This window comes from Alligator mississippiensis, chromosome 16 (genome assembly GCF_030867095.1).
Source record: "Alligator mississippiensis isolate rAllMis1 chromosome 16, rAllMis1, whole genome shotgun sequence".
NCBI lineage: Eukaryota > Metazoa > Chordata > Crocodylia > Alligatoridae > Alligator > Alligator mississippiensis.
The window spans coordinates 5,031,905-5,052,206 of NC_081839.1; the positions used below are offsets into that span (position 1 = coordinate 5,031,905).

The following is a 20,302-nucleotide window of genomic DNA, read 5'->3' on the forward strand; positions in this document are numbered from 1 at the left end:
AGAATCAGGATCTAAAGGTTGGACACTTAGGCATAGCATCTTGGTTTCCCCTCTGGGTGAAGAAACAGTGCGTTAGTTAAGCCTGCTGAGTGCTTTGAGATGCAGAGCTGGAGCGTCTGCTCAAGTGCAGCCAGCGCTCCAATTCTTGGAAGCTAGGTACAAGTTGTTTGTGCTCAAACTGTCCATGCTAGCCTTATCTTGATGGGGCTGTGCCCTTGTTTTAGCTGCTTCAGGAAGCCCTGTTGAGCAAGTGGCTGAGCAGTAGGGCTGGGGGGAGGAGGAAGGGAGGGGGGTCTGGCAGGAAGTTGCATGTCTCTAGTCTCTGAAGCTCCCCGAGCGGAGACGCGAGCAACCCCACGGCCCTTACAGAGAGGAGCCGCCTGCCTTCCTTCCCCCTGCCTCTGGAGACCCAGGTGAACGCGTGCCAGGTGGCAGCAGAACTTCTGTATTTCGTGAGGTTTGTTCCTCTCCCTGTCAAGTCTTCACAGCTGCTTCAGTTCTGAAAGAGCAATCAATAGGGCTTCTCTTCCCAGCCTGCTGGCTTCTCCTTTCCTTTACCTCCTGACTCCTTGATCTTTCTTCCGAGCCAGGCAGTCTAGGTGGGAGGTGACCAGCTGCTGCTCAGCCTGTTTGGATCTGCAGGTCTAAGGCAGGCTGTTGCCCTGGGAGTGTGCAGTTGAACTGCAATATATACTGACAAAGTGCTTGTCTTGAACTTAAAATGTCAGATCCCTCGAGCTCTCCCCTGGACTGTAGGATGCAGGGCCAGGTGGGGTTGGAGAGCCCCAAAATCATTAGCTTGGAAATCAATCAATCTCAATCCTGACCTCTTTTGCTGTGCAGCAGGCTTACCGGGGCCTGAAGAACAAATGCAAAGAAACCTCTGTCTTATCCCTCTCCACTGCCTCTTGCCTTGTACTCCAATTTACCTCTACTTAAGTCAGGTTCAAGGCATCTCTTATTACTGCAAACCCTTTATCTAGAGCCAAAGCACAATTGAACTCATTTCCTAAAGGAATGAACTGCACTTTTGGAAGTGAACAGTCTTAGTGGGATCAGTGTGAGCGAGCATGAAAAATTGCTGTTCCCGGAGAATTGGATGGATTGCAAAGCTTTGGAAGGGCGGGGAGTTCAATTAAGATTTTTCTTAGCGGTAGGGGTGGCCTTCAAAGTAAATGCTCTGCTTTTTGGTAGGAGAACACTTGCTTTAAAACACCTCAGATTTGCTCTTGTATTTTTACATTGGACAGACCTCAAAAAGTTTGACCAAAAAATGACTTTCTGTCCAAACGCATCATTTAGCTAGCAAGCTCTGTGGCATTCTCGTAATCTCGTAGTAGCTAAAACCAGCAGGAAACCCTGAGTCAGAGAGAGAGAAAATGTGAGCAATGTTGGAAGAGGATTGCCATCATATTGCATGGTCTGTTTGTGTTTTAAAATACTGTGGGTCTTCTAGAAGTATATGCACACGTGTGTGTGTGTGTGTGTGTGTGTGTGTGTGTGTGTACACATGCACATGGTCTCAGCATTATGTGCAAGGTAAACTCATTCCTGTAGGTCAGCATGGGGTGGGCAGTTTCTGTGCCCCAGTGGAAGCTCTGCTATAACCAGGTTGGAGGAAGAACCTAAAATGCACTGTGAGATTGCACTGAAATCCGTTATCAGCTCCTAAGCTTCCAGTAAATCCACTTCATCCTGCGGCTGGTGCACTATTTCACCATCCGGTTTAGGAAGCAAAAATGAACGAGTTCTGTGGCGCTGTCCCAGTAACAAGTTGCTTGGAGGTGTCCCCTACGTCCTGCAGTCTTGATAGTGTGTTGGGCATTGCCCTAATTATCTAATGCGCTTCAGCATCTGTGGAAAATTGTAGCCGAGCCCTATCAAAGGAAGGGATGGGAGAGGGGGGACAGGACTTGCGTCTTCAACTGGCAGCTGCAGTTGGGTTGCAAACCCAATGGTGGGTTGAGTGTCCTTGCCCTGTAATAGTGTGTGCAGCAGCCTGGGGGGCTTGCAAAAGTGCAGTGTTTGTTTGGACAGAGCTGGACTGGGCACTCACAGCCGTGCCCCAGGTCTGGTCATTTCTTCCAGGCCAAGGCGGGCACCAATCCATTGCCTTCCTGGCCTAGTATGGCGGAGTGAGGTGCACGCTCAAAAGCAGGACATGCTTTTCAAAGCGGAGCGTATGCTAAGCACTCGGTTGCCTGCGCTTACTTAAGTTGCATCGTCTTTCAGTGCCAGACTCGGGTCGTCTGAGCCATGCAGCCAGCCCCGTTTCCTCTCTCGGGGAGAGAGCGAGGTGGAAATAGCTTGCTGGGAAGCCGATGTAGTCTCCTTGGGGATGCCCTCCATCAACTGCTAGGGTACTGCTGAGCAGAGGTGGATCTGGGGGAAGACACAAGATTGCTACTGAAGAGCCCGGGCTTTGTTTCCAGCTCTCTCAAGGCAGGTTCAGGCCGTGCCTCAGTTTCTCTCCCTCTGTGAAGTGGGACTTGATTTGGGGCTGTTGTATCTGAGCGTAGCAGTTTCATGTGGGGCTGGACCTGAGGAGCTGTAGAGGCTGGGAGCACAGCTGCAGTCCTGGCCCTGGGGGCCAGGCAACTGCTTTCAGGGACTGCAAGCGTAGGGGTGCTCTCCTGGGGAAGGGAAAACTGGGCAGGTCCCAGGGCATTCTTCCCCCAATCCCCTGCCCCCCACACGCAGCTCTGTCCTCTTCAGCTGCAGCTAGACCTCAATGTGAAGCAAGAGCCTGCCTGCCTCCCCTGCAGCTTCCTCTGACCTCGAGTGCTATTTCTGCCCCCTGATCACATTGTTTGCAAATGGCTCCGCTTATCGGCGCTGCGGGAGGATGTGTGATATGCTGCCAAAGCCGCAACCTGGGACCATCTAGGCTGTTAAAAAGCATCGCCCATGTTTCCTCTAGTGCCAGTTGTCACACTGCTCTTTTGTGCCAGGCTGGGCTCTGGCCAGCCGGAAAAGCAGCTTTCCCAGAGCTGTGCATATGTGATGCTGACTTCTGACCCTACCAGCACTTGGGGCTCATCCTGCTGGGTGCCCTGGCCTCAGTGCAGCCTGGTATTTAAACACGGGCTTGGCTTCAGTGGGACTTCTCCTTGGTTTGCCTGCCTTGCTGGGTCAGGGTGCGCAGTACCTTGCTGGATGGAGTCCTCTGCTTCTCGGTGCAGGGCTTAAAGGCACTTTCTGCATCACCCTCTGTGATTGCCAGCACTGGACAAGTAGGTCCTTGCCCCGAGTACCTTGGTCATGAGCCATCGGTGGTGTCCCTGGTGCCTAGTCCCTTCTGGAGGCAGGGCAGGAAGGAGATCCTTAGCAAAAGACTTTAAGATGGGCTGGCAGCTGAGCGGAGGAGCGGCACCGAGCTTGGGCTCCATGACAAGGTGCCGAGAGCAGAGCAGGGGAGGCTGCAGTGGTGGGTGGTTAGGAGAGGCTGAAGGCTGTCAGTGGGAGCATCCCCCACCAGGCCTGCACTCCCCGCAGTGACAGCTGGTCTCAGCAGCACATTGCTCATTGCGTTTCCTAACAACCTCGGGTATCGGCAAAGTGCCTGCCAGCGCTACACCCCGGCGCTGGCGCGGAGCCGTGCAGAAAAGGGCCAGAAAGACACAAGCCAGCAACCTGGCTGAGATGTGGGAGCTGCACAGTAACTGCGGGCATCCTGTCTGACTGAGCAGAGCCAGAGGTCACAGAAAGAAGAGCAAGAAACCCCGAGGTAGGCGGTCATGAGACCGTCCTCCATCCCAAAAGTTGCAATGTTGATCTCAGTAGGACTCCACCAAAGTCCCCATGCTGGAAAGTCTACCTCCCACCTACTGGCTGGTCTGTCCACCCGTATAAACCCCCAGTCCCACTTGAATCTTGCTAAATATTTGGCTACAAGCAGAAGCAACTCTCTACCCCTCCCCATGATTGCTATCATCTGATGCATACAACGCACGCCCAAGATGAGCGTCCCTTCAGCCCGTTGTAACGTCTCTGCCCGGCAGAGAGGAAGTCTGACTCATTTCCAAGCAACAAGGTGGTTTTTGTCCTTGTGCAAAGGTACTGTTAGCGGCTGCCTCCGTTAGGCCGATTGTAGCTATAACACTAGCAGCAAACCCCAGTAGCATGTGTGGCCTGGGTAGAAAACCAGTCGAGTAGACACAGTCCCTTGCTTGCAGTGACTGTTTGCTCGTGGCAGCTGGGAAGTAGCATGGCAAAGGCCAATCCTCAGAGCACAGCTGTGCTGCTTTCTAAATAAATATTTAAATACCATGGAAGGAGGGTGGGAAGCTGGGGGAAGCCATGCCCAGGAGATAACCCTCCAGCTGACAATCTGGTGAGATTGCACAGGCAGCAGCAACACCAGCTAATGCTGACCTGGAGTTTGGTTTTACTCAGCAAGTCTCCTGCTCAGACAGGAGCAAAAAAAGAGCCTGGGCAATGCTGGTCTCCGAGTGGAAATCACCTGGCATCTATAAATGGTACCGAGTGCCCCCAGCTGATTCTCGGGGAGCCTTCAGTGGCTGCAGATGCTAGGCTTGGGCTCCATGTGTGATGCCGTTGTCCCAGAAAAGTGTGGGGGGGGGGTCTTGTCACTGGTTACCCCCAGTTTGCATTAGTGGAAGCATCCCCACAAATTGCTGTGCGGCGGGCAGCGATGGGAGCCCGGCTTGGGAGCTCCAGGTGGGTCTGAAGGAACGGCGCAGGGCCGTGCTTTAGTAAAAGGCAGGTGAAAGTTAAAGACACAGAAGCTGAATGAGTCCAAACAGGATTGCCCATGGACACCGGCTGGGAAACAGGAGGCACCGTGGGGCCAGAGCTGAACGGATCAAACTTGGTGCTTCATGGCAAAGTGCAATGAGAAGTTGGGCGATTGCACCCAGCGTCCTTTCTGGGGGCTACCGCTTAACCCCGGTGTTGGGAGAAGAGGTGGGCACAAAGGAACCAGCTCTTCTGTCAAGGCTGCAACGGCTGCTGGGACACCGCTGTGCCGGAGCGATGCCCTGACCAAAATGAGCTAAAGAGAAGAACCCAAGTGATACTGCCCTCCTCCAGCATCGGCCGTGTCCTACGCGCCATCTCGAACTCGAGCCTTGTGCTCTGGCCGTCAGCCCCCTGCTTGAGACCCAATTTTCCTTCCCTGCCTTATTTCCTCCCTTCCCTATTTCCTTCTTTTTTGTCTTTAGTCTGAACAAAGCGTCTGGCTTTCCCCAGCCTCTTAAATCCCTGAGTGGGAAGGCAGCCGGGCAGAATTGAAGCCCCAATTCTGGTATATTTTGCCAGGCCTTGGCATGGCCGCCTGCCTCTCTCGGGCAGCGGGGTCGGGTGGAAAAGTCGGCTCCAGGAACAGCCGCTGGCTGCTCTCCCCCCTCTCTTTTCCTGCACCACACCTCCGGTTTTGCCTTCAAGGGAGTGGGATCATCAGCCCATGCAGCCCATCTCAGCTCTTTTTCCCCCCTCCATAAAAAGGACAGTGAAATTGCATCTCAAAGGCAGCTGGGACCTTTATAAACCCCGTTGAAACAAAGGGTTTCCCGTAAAACACCCCCCGCCCAACTCTCTCCAGCCACACAGACCGGGAGGAAAAGAGGCTGTTAAAATGAAAGCTTTGCTTTTCATTTCAAACACTTCCGCCGGATTTCTTTCTTCCTTGCTGTCTTTAATGAGGGTTTTAATGGGGATTTGTTTCACGGGTCTAAGCAGGCCAATGTCTCTTGTCCTAGAAACCCTGAGCCAGGCTCAGTGCTTTCATGTTGCGCTGCAATGGGGTCACGCGAACGCTTTTGCTCTGGGTCTTTTTATCCATCAAAATTAACTTGACGGATGCTGGGAGCAGCCCCAATTCACGGCTAACTGGGGTGTTCCTCGCTCCCCACCCCCAGGCTGTGCCATGCTGGTCCTGCCAGGGCTCCTCGCGGCGCTGCTGGGCTGGACTCTTGCTCTGGACCCAGCCCTGGAAGATGGATGGAGAGGATGGAAAAGCTTCCATGCTAAGGAGTATCCCGAGGTAAGTCCAGAGCATGGAGGGGCTCCGAGCTGTTTGGGGAGGGGGAGGACGGGTCCATTGGCCAACTAGAGACTTCCCATTGTGGGGGTCATGCATAATTCCCACTGATTTTGAAGGGGGCAGGCCTGCAGGACATGGTCCAGCCCTCATGGTGCAGCCTAGGGCCTGTGGGGAACTGCTGGACACATGCACATGCATGCATATACACACGCCTGCAGAGCAGGGTCCCTTCTGCTGTCTCAATTCAGCATCCCGCCTCTGTGCAGCCCCAGCACCTCAGCTTCCCCGACTCAGGCCCATCTCATCGGACCTGTCCCCTGAGTGTCCCCTGCCCAGCTCCTTTGCTTCCAGACCGGGAGCCTGCCCGACTGTAACCGCTCTCTGTCCCTTGGCAGGACGATGAAGCTTTCCGGAAGGAGACCTGGGCGAAGAACCTGCAGCGGATCAAGCAGCACAACCTGGAGGCATCCCAGGGGAAGCACAGCTACCACCTGGAAATGAACCACTTTGGGGACCTGGTATGTGCCCTGTCTTGGCCTCGCTTGGCTTGCGGGGGTGGGTGGGAGAGCAAGGTGCCCCCCTGGGTATCTGGGACCCTCTTCCCTTCCTCCATCTCCTCCCCATCTTCCTCTTTCAGCCCTCAAAATCCCAGCACCGTGGCCCCCCTCTTCCCCGGCATGCCACGGAGACTCTTCTCCCTTCAACGGCAGCATGACCACATCCTCCTCCTCCACCCCAACGCCAAGGGGCCCTGCAGGGACCAGCTTCCCATCCTCAGCACTCGCTTCCTCCATCCCTCCTGCCCCTCCTGGCTTCCCACGCAGCTGATGTTTAGGATCCACTGGGGGAAACCCAGGTCTGCAGGCCGGGGGGCTCAGGTGGTCACGTTTTCTCAAGACGTCTCCTCCCCCTGCAGACGGATGAAGAGTTCAACCAGGTTGTGAACGGTTTCATTCCCGACACCGCCCAGCAGCCCGGTGGGATGGAGCTCCTCTTCCAGGAACCGGCTTCTCCTGCGACCCCGAAAGAGGTGGACTGGCGAGCGAAGGGTTATGTCACCCCCGTGAAGAACCAGGTGGGCCGAGGATGCAGCTGATGCCCAGCCCCAGGGTCTGCTGCTGCTCATGATGGTCCAGGGCACGGGCCTTGGGGATGCTGGGGGCCTGCGCCTGATCACAGCTCCGGGTCTGGCCCAGGTTCGGGTGACCCCATTCAAACACCAAAGGCCTCCGCCCGCAGTGTGGGTGCAATCCAGACCCAACTGGGAGGAACCGGGTTCAGTGGTTTCCCTGTTGCCACCTCCCTGTGGTGGGGATGGAGCTGGGGATGGCTTGGCTGAGGGTGCACATTTCTTTCTCCCTGTCCCGATCTGCTTTAAAGCTGTTACAGCAGGGAGCAGGCCCCAGCCATGCCAATTGTGGACCCCATGTCTTCTTCCCCAGCGATGGGCAGCCAAGCAGAGCAGCTGGGGTGTGGGGAGTGGTGTCCTGCACCGTGCATGTGCTGCCCAGGTGCCGGGTAGGACTCAGCCTCTCTGCAGCGCCAAGGGACCCAATGCAATTAAGCGGCCTGACCACCTGCATCTCCCAGTGAGCCCCACTGGGGCTTTTTGCAATCTGGGAGTGAGCTAGAATCGCCTTTCTTTGTCTTCCTCAGGGCTTATGTGGGTCATGCTGGGCTTTCAGTGCCACTGGGGCCCTGGAGGGCTTGGTCTTCAACAAGACAGGCAAGCTGGTGCTGCTGAGTGAGCAGAACCTCATGGACTGCTCCTGGAAGCTGGGGAACAGAGGCTGCCGTGGCGGGTACATCACAAGGGCCTTCCAGTACGTGCATGACAACGGGGGCATCAACTCAGAGCGCATCTACCCCTACCTGGGACAGGTAACGACGGAGAGGGGAGACAGCTGGGTGGCCGGGCAGTGGGAGCAGGGCTTGAGCATCCATTCTGCATCGCGTCCCTGCAGGACGGCTCCCGCTGCCGCTACAACATCCAGGACAAAGCGGCCAACTGCACCTCCTTCCGGTGGGTCAAGCAGGGCAGCGAGGCAGCCCTGGAACAGGCGGTGGCTACCGTGGGCCCAGTCTCGGTGGCGGTGGATGCCAGCAACTTTGAGTTTCACTTCTATCGGAAAGGTACCAGGCATTTTGGCCGGGGGCCTCTAAATGAAGCTCTCCCAGGTTGGGGTGCAGGGGCCCGGGGCTGTGTCTCCTCTTTCACACCCTGTCTCATCTGAGGGCAGAGGCTTTGCCCCTCTGTGCTGCGCCCGGGGGTTCAGCCCACCGCGCGAGGGCAGATTCTCCCTCCAGTGCCCTGCCAGGACCCCTCTCCCGAACCGCAGGGCCAGCAGTGCTGGTGGGAGCTGATTCAGCTTTGCTCTTTCCAGGAGTCTTCAGTGATAGCCACTGCAGCCAGACAGTGAGCCACGCGATGCTTGCTGTTGGCTACGGCACGACCCAGGAGGATGGGAAAAGCAAGGACTACTGGATCCTAAAGAACAGGTGATGGGTGGGGAACAGCCAGGAGAGAGCACCTTTGGGGATGTGGCTGTGCATTCGTTTGTCAGCCCCCGGCCGCATCCAGTTCGGTGCCCCCTTCCCTCGCAGGGCGGATGGGCAGACAGATGGACACAAACCTGCACTCCACCTCCCAGGGCATCTCCCTCCGGTCCTGTCACCCAGGGCTGAGAGCAAGAGCTGAGCAAGCCTCCTTCTGCCTTGGTAGTCCAGTGTGATACTTCAGGGCTGCTCCTTTCAGCTGGCTGAGCTTGTTAGCGGATGGAGGCACGTTCGGGGAAGCAGCTGCCAAGATGCAGCAATCAAAGGGAGACGGGAAGCCAGAGCACAGCCATAAAGAAGTGCCCGATTCCTTGCTGGGAGGGCGTGGGGGTCTCAACACCAGCTGCTCGGTGCAGCCTCCAATGCAGCCTGTTAGGGAGCTTCTGTGCCGCAGACCCTTCTCCCGACGAGGGGGGCACGTCCTACAGCCCCCGCCTTGCTCCCCTGTGTCCCCGCACAGCGACACGCTCACTCTTCTCCTTCTCTTCCCACAGCTGGTCTGAGCGCTGGGGTGAACAAGGCTACATCCGGCTGTGGAAAGGAGACAACCACTGCGGGGTTGCCAATCAAGCCAGCTTTCCTGTCTTGTAGCCCCTCAGACCCGCCAAGGGGCCTCTATGCTAGAACAGCATTCATCCCATTGGGATCCTTTCCCCTTGATTGCCTTCAAGTCTGGATTTTTTTCCTTCGAACACCACTCCTTTGGGCCCCCAGCCAGGATTTTGGGGTGGTTTCTTTGTTGCTGCAGGTTCAAATTTCACCTGCCTTTACTAGCAATTAAGTCGTGTTGCAAACCGCTTTTCTAATCGGGATGCGCGGTGTCCCGTCTGCACCGAGTGAGATGGGGTGTTCTCTGCCTAACGCGTTCCCAAGATAACTGTGCAAAGTGAGCTCTTTGTTGGGCGGAAACAAGATTAAAGAGGCTTCTTCACCGGAGCTCTCTGTGTACGACAAGCCTGGCATTTCCTTCAGCCTTTGTAGCTCATGCTCCAAAGCCATCCGAGACTGCTCCAGACCGGGTGGCAGCCGAGCTAAGGAGAATGGGGGGAAAGCACTCGGGACCTGCTCCTGCCTTATTTTTGCCCTGTCTGTGCACTGTATGTTGACTTGCTTTCTGCCCCCCAACAGTTGTTGGTGGAGAGCAATGTGCTTACAGACCCAAGCACGCTGGTAGGGATAATGTCGGCAGAGCCCAGGTGCCCTGCATTCAGACAGGGAGTCCCTCGGAGAGCTGTAGCAAAAGGCAATGACAACTTCTAGACCCCTGCCTTCCTACAACATAAGAACATAAGCCATGCCATGCTGGCTGAGACCAATGGTCCATCTAGCCCAGTACCCTGTGTCCAACAGTGGCAGAAATGGATGCCGGAGAGAGAAAGCTTTGAACCAGACATCTCCAGTGATCTTTCCCCTATTGGGAATCCTCCTTGGCATCTCCCAATATTGGGTGACAGATGCCGGAGAAAACATCTCCAGCTGTTCTGTTCCACAGCCATTAATAGATCGATCATCCATTCACTGATCCAGTCCCTTTTTGAACCTGGCTTGTAGCATCTGCCTCCATCCCTTTCTGTGGCCACGAGTTCCACAAGTTAACTACACGGTGTATAAAAAACTACTTTTGGCAGGAAGTTAAGGGAAGAGTGTTACCTCTTTCCATATCACAGTCTCACATTGACTAAACCCTCAACGTGGGTTTGGAGACTCCGCGTGGGTCTGAAACCCTTTGAGCCCGTCTGGAAAAAGGCTTGAGCTTTCACACAACCGCCTCAGTGGTTTTCACTGCCATTGCAATGTTGTGTTGAGTTCCCAAAAGCTGGTGTCCGTGGGAAGGGCTGTCATCTTCACCTGATCCTCAGAAGCAAGTGGGGGGTCTGTGTAGGCAAGAGGGACAACTTTCAGCCTATTTTGGGCCTGAGGAGCAAAGCTTCCTAGGACATGGAAGGCCGGAGGAGCTCAGGGGAGCGAGGGGAGCTATAGATCAGGTCTACTAATAGGCACCCCCCAAAAGACCCCGCACACTAGGTCATCCTGAGGTCTTGCTCCTGCAAGTTGCCACCGTCCTGCTGTCTCAGCCAGGTTTGCAAGTGCCTGCACACGCGAAGGGCGAGGGGATCCTGAGCTCTTCTCTCCGCACCCTTTTTGCAACCACAGCTCGTCTAGTCCCAGGGTGCTGCAGCACAGCCACCTGCAGCCTGGGACGGCCAGTTGGGCAATTTGCTTTGCAGCACAGCACCGGGCTCATCTGGCGTCCTTCAAGCTAAGCCTCTGGAGATTTATGAGAGAACCGGCGCTCCTCCAGCTTTATTTCCCCTCTCTGTGCCTTCATGAGCTGGAGGCAGGGTATAAATCAAGCATTTCACAGCTAGGTTCAGGTACGTTCAGGAGATTGATTTTGATGCTAAGACACAGGAGTCCTGACTAACGGCAGCGGTGAGCAGCTGGACCCCGCTTCTTGTAGCTCGTTCAGCATGCCTGCAGCCCAGGCCCGATGGCCGCGATGACCTGATAGATTTCTTCCCTTGACCCCACTTTCTTCCAAAATGGCTTTGAGGATTTATTGCTGCTGGATGGGGCCGGCCTGCTCGACAGCCCCGGAGATTGAAAACTTCCAGACACGCTGCGGGGAACGAGCAGGGTGTCAGATGCTGCCCAGCCAGTGCACTGACCTCCAGTGGGGGAAAGGACCCGTGTAGTCCGTCAGCACCTCAAATGCCGTGTTATTGCACATATAGGTAGGCATCTGCTATGTCCAGGGATCTGTCCCAGAGGCCAGAGGAGTGGGGTGGGACTGGATCGGCCCCACAGACCGCCCCACCCCCACTGCCACCCATCGGGACATTGTGTGTGGCCCGAGCGGGTGCCCGGTGTGGCACGCAGGGGACCCACGGGCAGCTCCCTCCTCCTCCCAGGCGGCATGCAAGCCTCCTCTGCCCATCAAGGACTCTCCTAACCCTAACCCTAGCCCATGGGGCCATCCTGCTTGCAGTGCCCACCCCAGGTGGGCTAGGCCAGGCACGCAGGAAGGAGGAAGGGTCTCAGCCTGGCCCCGTATGGAGGCAGCGGTGGCTTTAGGGCTGTCGGGGCCCTGGGCAAGGGAGTCATTTGGGGAGGCTTAATTTGGATGACCTACAAGCAAGTCGGACGTTTTTGATTTCAATTGCCCTCTGCATGAAACTGCCATGAAAGGATCTTAATACCATAGTGACAATACAAATATTCAGCGTAGTTCATTTTTATTTTGATAAAGCGTGGTCGCCCGGGGGGGGGGCAGACGGCACGGGGCATCCTCCCGGTCACCTATATCAAGGGGAGTTTGGAAGGGATCAGGTAGTGAGCCATGAATTTAACTGCCCCCTTGCCAAAATTTAATGAGTCATGACTTTAATTGCCCCCCTCTCCCCTTTGCTGCTCCCTGATTGGAAGAGCTGCCAGGTCCCTGATTCCAGATGTGGTCTCGAAAGGGTTAACACTGGCACACTGGAATCACTGCCCGTCTCCAAGATGGCCGCTGAAGCGGCCCCGCCCCTTCCCGCGGGCCGCCTCAACCGCGTTTTGGATTGACCCCTCCGGCGTGCCGTAGGGAGGCTTTCTGGCCAAGATGGCGGCGCCCAGCGGAGAGAGTAGTGGGCGGCTCTGGCTCGCGCTGCTCGCCGCTGTCCTCCCGCTCGCGCTCGGCGGGGCGGGGGAGGGGGCCAGCACGGCCGAGTTCGACGTGAGGCCCGGTGGCATGGTGCATTCCTTCTCGCGGACTCTGGTGAGGCGGCTGCAGACACGGCGCGGGCGGATTGGCTGAGCCACGCGTCGCTCAGGCCTCCTGGCACTCGGGTTGGCTGCGAGCCAGGGGGCGGGGGCGGGGTGGGGAGACAAGGGAGAGGGGTGGGGCTGCCGCCGCGGCCGCGCCCTCCCGGCCCTTCAGCGCCCACTGTGGCGGGGGGGTGTCAGTGCAGGGGGCTCTGGCACCCCATGGGGCAGACCCAGCTGGGCAAGGGCAGTGCCCTGCAAACCTCCCTCCATGCAGACAGGGCGGGCATCTCTGGTGACACCCTTCATCCTGCCCCTGCGAGGGACCAAGTGAACCGCCCGCTGGGAGTGTGCGTGAAATCAAGGCAGCGCAGGGGGATGCCCTTGTTGGGTGCCCCCGTGGCCGACAGCCCCTGAGCTCCTGCTATGTCGCCTCTTATTGCGGGTGCACGCAGCCAGCGGAGGCAATGTGCTCCGGGGACATGGGGGCAGCGACTATTAGCACTTTGCATCCTCTCGAGGTTGCAGAGAAACAGTTTAAGCGTCAGGACTTGCCAGAAATCCCTTCAATGCCTTTCCAAGATATAGATGCTGTGCAAGGCCAGGCAAATCGCTGAGCCTCAACAAATAGCTCATCCTGCTGTGAGAGAGTGCTGATCCTCGCCTTCTCTTTTCAAGGGGGATTACACCTGCACGTTCACGTACGCCGCCCAGGGAGGGACGAACGAGGTAAGGTTTCCAAGCGTCTGGGCGTTCGGCTTCGGCAGTGCCACGCGTGGCGCCAGAGCCTGTATAAAAGAAGCTGCTGGAGAAATCCGTGCGTTTAACGAGAGTAGCTAATTACCTTGTTCCTCAGGTGTCTGTGGAGGTGTGCGGGTCTGGGCGATAAAGGGGCATTTAGATTCTGAAGTGCTCCAGTGCTGCAATAAGGAGCAAGTACATCTCTGTCTTCCTGGGTACAGCTGGAAATCCTAAGAGAATTTCACAGCTGCATCCGCCTAAAGCACAAAAAGACACACACAACCACCACCACCAAACAAATGCACCACAAAACCACGCAGAAAGCATTTCAGAACTGATCATACGCTCAGAAGTGAGTAAGTGACAGGTCCTTATTTCCCTTCTGAATCTTTAACTGGTGGCGAATGAACGTAAACCACATTTTTTTTCTCTGCAACTACAGTCATACCATTTTTTTTTTTTTTTAATGAAGCATGAGAATAATCATCTGACTATAGACCTGGGCTTTGTGAAAGGTAAAAAAAAAAAAATCATGAATTTGCAGTGTTTCACAATCACAGAAGGAAACTGCCTGCATTTGCTTCAGCTGCAGAAAAGAGTTGCTTGTATACTCTTGTGAGGCTGAGTTCAGCAAGGCCCTGACACCTGCAAAGCTTGTGAGGTTTGCAGTTCACTTGCGGCTTTTTTCAGCAAGCAGATGTTGCCTCTCCTATAACTCTGAGGGGTTTTCAAAATGCTTATCTCCACAAGGAAGTAACCTGCAGCTCTTATTCTCTTGAAGAAGCGGCTTTTCTTGCTGGTGTTGCAGTAACACACAAGAGTTGTGGCATGGGCTCATTTCGCTAGATGCTGCACAAACACACAACACAAAGATGTGACCCTCTCACACACCTGAAACGGCTTCCTTTGGGGAAGGGTCAGGCTTGGTTTTATAACACAGGCAGGAGCAAGGCTTTTCCCTCCACCACGTTATTAGTGGGGAGGAAGTGTAGAGCTTGTGCCCCACCCCATAGAAAAGCAGTAATTAAAAAGGGTTGTTGGTAGTTGGATGACAACTGTGTTCCAGTAAAACATGTGACATTTTAGTCACCCTTTGTTTGAGACTCTTGTATGGCCCTTCTCGAGCTCCCTGCACAAGTGTACCATTGCTACAGTATACATAATACCACTGAACCCATCTTTGGTCTGGCGAATGAGATCCCTACCCAGGAGAGGTTGTCATGACTGAAATGTGTGATGTGTGCAGCTGTTTGCAAAGGCGTGGAATGGCACCAGGCAGTGGGTGAGGCTGAATGCTGCCAGGATTCACTGTTCAGCCCTTTCCTCCCCACAGCAATGGCAGATGAGTGTTGGAGTCAGCGAAGACAACCTGCTCTTCTCTTGCTCAGTTTGGAGGTGTGTTGAGACTTTTAACCCTAAGAGTGTGATATATCCCCTGTCCCTGTTCCCTTAAACCTCCTCTGTCCTCAGAACTTGGGTCTCCACATAGCCCCGCTTCTCCCACTTCATACTCCCAGCCTGCTGTTCCTTTTTGCCCAAATCATGGCCCCTTTTCTTTCTCCTGTGACTTTCCCCCTCCTGCTGCCATCTTCTCTCCTGCAACTTTGAAAACAAGGCTCCAGGGTATAGATAAATCAGTCCAAAGATTAAACCAGGGGTCAGCAACTTTTTTGGGCAAAAATCACCCGTAACCTCAACCTGTAAGACGCTGGCATGCCAGGGGTGGATGGCAGGAGAGCCTCAAGGAGCCTTATACTTGTTGTGGCAGAGCAGCCGTGGCCTCTTCTCCACTATCTGCCCCAAGGTGTGCATGCCAAGCAAATTGCCTTCAGGTGCCATGCTCTGGCACCCATGCTGGGGGTTGCCTACCCCTGGATTAAACCACATCAAGCATTCATAGTAGACGGGGCTTTCCCTTGGCAATCCCTCCCTCCAGTGAGTTGGGAAACCCTTAGAAGAGAAGCTCTCCACACAACAGCTGCGATGCTAGCTGGTTTACAGCATCACCCTGCTGGAGCCCTTGGTCACAGGTTTGTTTCTGGCTTTGGGCAAGATGCATGTGCATCTCATTAAAGGGATTTTGCCCTGGATCCAGCTCTAGTTCTTGGGTGGGTTGTTGATGAACTCTGCTGACGCTAGGGGGAGCTACAGGAGAAAACACAGGGCTATTTGAAGGACCTGTACCCCAGCCTTCATCTGGGGTATCTCTGTCCTTCCTTGGGGCATTCCAAGTCCTACAGCAGGGACCTGCTCCCTTTCAGAGCACTATCTCCCACCTGTGTTGGCTCCTAGGGGTGTGCACTTCACTTCCTCCTCCTCTGAGCATCCAGAGCATGATGTCTCGGAAGCTCCCAGCCCTTCCTCGCTGCGGGGAACCAACTCAAAATCGAGACCCTGCTTTTCCTGCCCTGCAGGGAGCTGTTCTGATCATTTGCCCTCAGCGTGCTCTTGTTCTCAGTGTTTTCTGCCATCTAACCGCTCCCTTGTTTCGAAGTCAAAGATTCTGTTCTTTCTTTTCAGGCCCCAGGGGAAGTCTTATCTCTTCTTTACCCAGTTTAAAGCTGAAGTGAAAGGAGCAAAGATAGAATATGCCATGGCTTATGTAAGTCTCATCTGATTCTTCTGAATGGTCATGTGGGGGCTGGCTGGACAATGAGAGCAATCAGACAGCTGCATTACCTGGTGGCTTCAGCAAAATCATTATTCCACTGTGCCCTTAATTAAAATGCGGTTATGGGCAGGGAAGTAGCAACAAATGGACCCCTTTGCAGACCACCGTGCCTGCTCCTCAGAAGTCTTTGCCTGGCTGCTGGTTTTAAAGATGCCACTCACTACTCTGGTCAGTTCTGCAGAAGCAATGTTGCTGGGGGAAGGAGGGGTGTTTTTGGCTTGATCCATTAAGTCATTTGTAGCGCAGAGGATTTAACCTTGCTTTAAAGAGTCAGAGACCTTCCGAAAAAGCATAGGAAGTAGGGAGAGAAAAGACCTATTAGTTCCCTTAGACCAGTGGTTCCCAGTTTATCCCATATGGAGACCCCTGCTCCAGCAGAAAAACACTTGCCCCAGTTATTCTTATCAGTAGGAGCTGCAACCATCTTTGTATAAAAGACCTGTTGGGGTTTTTGCTGTTTGCTCGCATAATCTGGAAGCTCTTTGGATTTGCTTAAATGGTAAAACCCCTTCATTCTCATTTCAGTCCAAAGCAGCGGTGGCTGGACAGAGTGACATCCCTTTAAAGGAAGAGGAATTTGAAATCGCTGAAACAACAGGTCTGTTGCCATCTAAAGAGAGGGGCTTACATGGGGGATGGAGCCAGTTATCCAAAATGAGAGAGATCTGTGGGCAAGAGGTATTTACACTAAACACAAGGGTGAGGAACAGAAGTCTGGAGAGTGTTCTTGCAACCTGGAATCCTTTTCGCCAGCCAGAAGGGTCTGGAGTGTGTGTGTGTGTGTGTGGTGCACCCACCATTTGGGGTTCTCCTGGGGCAGGATCACCCCCTTTTCTATGATTCTTCAAGTGGAGGGCTGTGGCGCATTTTGGTCCATTGCAAACGATTAGAAGCAATGTAGGACACTGCTGGAAAGGTATCTGAGACCTGGCTGCTTGAGTGTTGGAGCTGGTATATTTGTGACAGCAGTGAGTTGTGCACTCCTTAGGATGGGGACTGTCTCTCTTGCTCTCCTATACAGCCCCTGCCCACAGACTGGGGGCACGTTCCCTCTCTAGAACATGTAGATGCTGCCAGGAGCTAAACGGTGACTTTGTAACTAGCTGGTTTGTGCTCTCTGTGGGTCTGATGTGGAGCTCAGTGCTTGGCCTTGGCATCGTGTTCTCTAGGAAAGGGCCAGGGCTTGTAACCTCCTCGCCCATTCATTCCTTGTGTGTTCTCGTTCCAGTGGTTCACAAGGACGGCAAGTTCCATTCCGAGCTGTCCAAACTTGTGATTGTAGCAAAAACGCCCCGCGATGAGCTGTGATCTGGATGCTCCTGGACGGGTCGTGTTTCTTGGCTGGAGCAGCGTGGCAGATAAAGGGGACATTTGGTTTCTCCCTGGATTTTTCTCGAGTGGCCAAATCTTTCCTGTTTTCCACATAGAAATACATGGGGGTCCGATACGAGCGGGACTCGGGGATGTTAAGACAGATCCATGCTGTCTTGTGTCAGAGTAACAATGTGCTTGAGGGACAAGAGACCTTTTGCAGCTAGAACTGGCCTCTTGGATTCCTGATCCGCAGCCAGCCATTCTACCGCCTGCTTTCTGCTTCAGTGATCTGAATATGGTAAAGCTCCCCTGGAACGGGGACTCCTTATCTTTTTGGCAAGGAAGAGCAACGCAGAAAGATAAGGGGCCGGATTTGAACACGGTTTGCTAAAGAAAAGTCGTTAACTCTCTAGTCTCTGGAGGGGGAATAGGATTTCTTTGCAGAAGCAGCAAAAGATGAACCTATTCAAATGGGGAGCGGGTGGTGGGGGAGGGAGCAGAGGCTGAGACAGCTGGCCCGGCCCATTTGATATCCTGTCCAGTGGGTAGTATCCAAAGACCATCTCTCAGCGGGCTGGAGAGGACCCTATATCGCTGCCTCAGTGTACAGAGTGGGGGCGGTACCCTGGCATAGGAAACAGCACTGTGGAGCACACACAGGCCTTGCTTATTCTGATACGACACAGAGATCCATTAAGTGACGCTTTCGCTATCCGACGCAGTTCCAGGACTATTTTCTTACAGGCTGAAATGATTTTTCTTATTTAGATGAATAACTCTGAAGGAATCCAGCATTCCCTTCATGTGTAAATACAGCAAATTAAATAAATAAAGCAGAACATGACTCTGAGTTTTGTTTTTGATGCTGGGTCTTCCATCTTCTCCGTCTTCGCACAACGTATTTGGCTTTGCGGGCACTAACCTTTTGGCTCTCAGCTTCTTGCCCCCTCAGCAGGCGCCGGCAGGTTCTTATGCTGTGTCTTCTTGGTTGGAAAGAGGTGATGTCATGAGACAAAAGAAGGTCAGTAATAAGAAACGCGCCGTGTCTGTTTAGGGAAACTAGAAGTTAGGAGTGCAAAGTGTCTATTATACACTGAATCACTCTCTTCCTAGAAACTTCTTTATCAGATATTCTTCTTCTCTCTCTGTCTTCAGCCAGGCCAGAAAGAGAACTAGATCTGTAGATTTGGTCAGCCAACATAACGGCAGAGCATTTTGTCATGTAAGGTGTTCTCTTGGCCACTGATGCCTTGTCAGTAGTTAGGGGCTGTTTCAGCTGAATTCTGCAGACCACGTGCTCTGATAGAGGGATAGATCTTGCATTGTGTACTCTAAAGGGTAGGTTTTTGGGGGGAGAGGGGAGATGAGTGGTGCCAGACAAGGGGCCCATGTGAAGGAACCTCCTTGTACTGTTGTTCCACTGTCACCTTCGCAGCAAGTTCTCGGCTGTGCTGCGTTGCGCGCGAGGTGACCCTCGTGACTGAGGAGTCGCGCTGGATCCAGAGAACTGTCACAGCAGGGATGTTTCACATAATTAAGGAGCATCGTGCAGTTGGTGCTGACAAATGCACCTCAGAAGAGAGCAGCGAAGCATCTCTGCCTGTCACTGTGCCAGCCCTTTGCCGCGGCATCCATCAGACATGTTCTGCTTCGGTTTCTCTGAACACATCTGCCAATACTCCAGCTGAGCGCTGATGGGCTGTTCCCAGTCTGGGCCTGTTCTCGGCAGAGGCTGACAACCGCAGCGCGGTCAGGTAACGGGGACTGGATGTTCATTTTCAACCTCCCACAGACAAAGGCCAACGTGAACTGCACTCTACAGGCGGAGAGCAGCTGTACTTGCTGCTTGCCTGTGCTTTCTCCTACACCTGTAGCCATGCTTTTCCCCAGCTGCACTGCATAATTAAATTAACTGTGATATTTTGGAATAAGCCAAATTAAATGAGAGACCAGGGGCTGGAAGATTTTAAAAGCCTGGTAGTTATCAGGGCTAGGAACCAGCAGCAGGAAGGGAGCTGTGTGTCTGAGAGACTCAGCAGCTCTCTGCTCTAAATCTACAGCTCTAGCAATCTCATGAAGGCTGGGGACGTTGTGCCTGGAAACATCCCCCAGAACAGGAGGCACAAGAAGGTCACTGCGATAAGGCAAGCTGAGTCTGTGAAGAGCCTCGTATGCTGAAAGGGCAATTTTCAGAGTACAATGCACAGTACTGGAGATGGGCCACGGATGGTGCATCCTGTTAAGATCATGCTCTGAGACCAAGGCACTTCAACAACGTGCCTTTCTTTAGTTCTTAAAGCTTCCATTTGGTTTTGTGGTCCGTTATCAGGGTCAGCACTTTATCTCTCCCGCAGTGCAGCAAGGGAACGCCAGGAACGCTTCTGAAGAACACAGAGCACACAGGCACGTGTGCTGGGGTGGAGACGGGTGCCCCGGAGCCCCCTCCACGCAGCTGCTTCCTTCTTGGTTGTGCTGAATTTCACTCCTGTTTGAATGCCGGCAGTGCAGCAAAGCAGTCAGGAGTGGGGAGAGTTTTAGCTACGTGGCTGGAGGGCTCAAATGGCCGGCAGGGCTGGAGCAACTAAAACCCTGCTACCATCTTAGCAGCCTTTACCATATAAGCTGGTTTTGAGTCACATTTCCCCATAGCCAGTCTCTGGATCCTATTAAATCACAGCAGCACCTACTGGTGCCCTCCTGGGAAGAGTAAGAGCTTAGTGGGGCTGGAGACCCAGCCATCCCCTCACCCTCAGGCCCCAGCTTTTGCTGTAAGGGGTGAGGGATGCTAGACAAGGCAGAGCAGGTTGCCTGCTCTGCAGCTGAAACTGGATGCTAGTGTGGCTGTTAATGGGAGGTAGTGTAGGATAATGGGCAGAGCACTGGGTTCTGCCCTGCTTTAGCCATTGGCCTACTGGGCAAGTCCCCTCCTCTCTCCTTGAACTGGATTCTCCAGCTGTAAAACAGCAGCAAGGAGGCCTCCCTTCTTTTTGAAGCACATTGCACTCTACAGCTGAACAAAGCCTGTGGCGCAGGACTGGACCTGATCTTCACATGTGTTTTAAGATGCGAGGGGGGGCAGAAGTGACCCCCTGAAGGGCCTAAGCTGAGCTACCGTGGGTGCAGTCTGGCAAGGGGCAGTGTGGTGGGATCTCTGCGTGGAATCCCCTGGGACCTGCCTCTTCTGCTACATCCTAGGCTCTGTGCTGTACCCCTGGGTTCACAGGCAGAGGAATGCTCTTGGGCTGTATGATCACGTTAGTTTGGAAAGCAAA

General features: G+C 54.1%; 2 protein-coding genes across 2 annotated transcripts; both read left to right on the plus strand.

Moving 5' to 3' along the window:
• The first annotated feature begins 310 nt into the window (after positions 1 to 310).
• On the plus strand, positions 311 to 9,508 carry LOC102560893 (procathepsin L). Its single transcript, XM_014604901.3, has 8 exons — positions 311 to 457; positions 5,880 to 6,004; positions 6,400 to 6,522; positions 6,921 to 7,079; positions 7,661 to 7,885; positions 7,969 to 8,137; positions 8,389 to 8,503; positions 9,055 to 9,508. Exons 2-8 carry the CDS (start codon positions 5,888 to 5,890, stop codon positions 9,149 to 9,151), a joined length of 1,005 nt encoding a protein of 334 aa, XP_014460387.2. The 5' UTR covers positions 311 to 457; positions 5,880 to 5,887; the 3' UTR covers positions 9,152 to 9,508.
• Positions 9,509 to 12,136: 2,628 nt separating this feature from the next.
• On the plus strand, positions 12,137 to 17,874 carry MYDGF (myeloid derived growth factor). Its single transcript, XM_006278661.3, has 6 exons — positions 12,137 to 12,317; positions 12,983 to 13,033; positions 14,379 to 14,440; positions 15,566 to 15,647; positions 16,242 to 16,314; positions 16,945 to 17,874. The coding sequence occupies exons 1-6, from the start codon at positions 12,162 to 12,164 to the stop codon at positions 17,022 to 17,024; spliced, it is 504 nt and encodes a 167-aa protein (XP_006278723.1). The 5' UTR covers positions 12,137 to 12,161; the 3' UTR covers positions 17,025 to 17,874.
• The last annotated feature ends 2,428 nt before the right edge of the window (positions 17,875 to 20,302 follow it).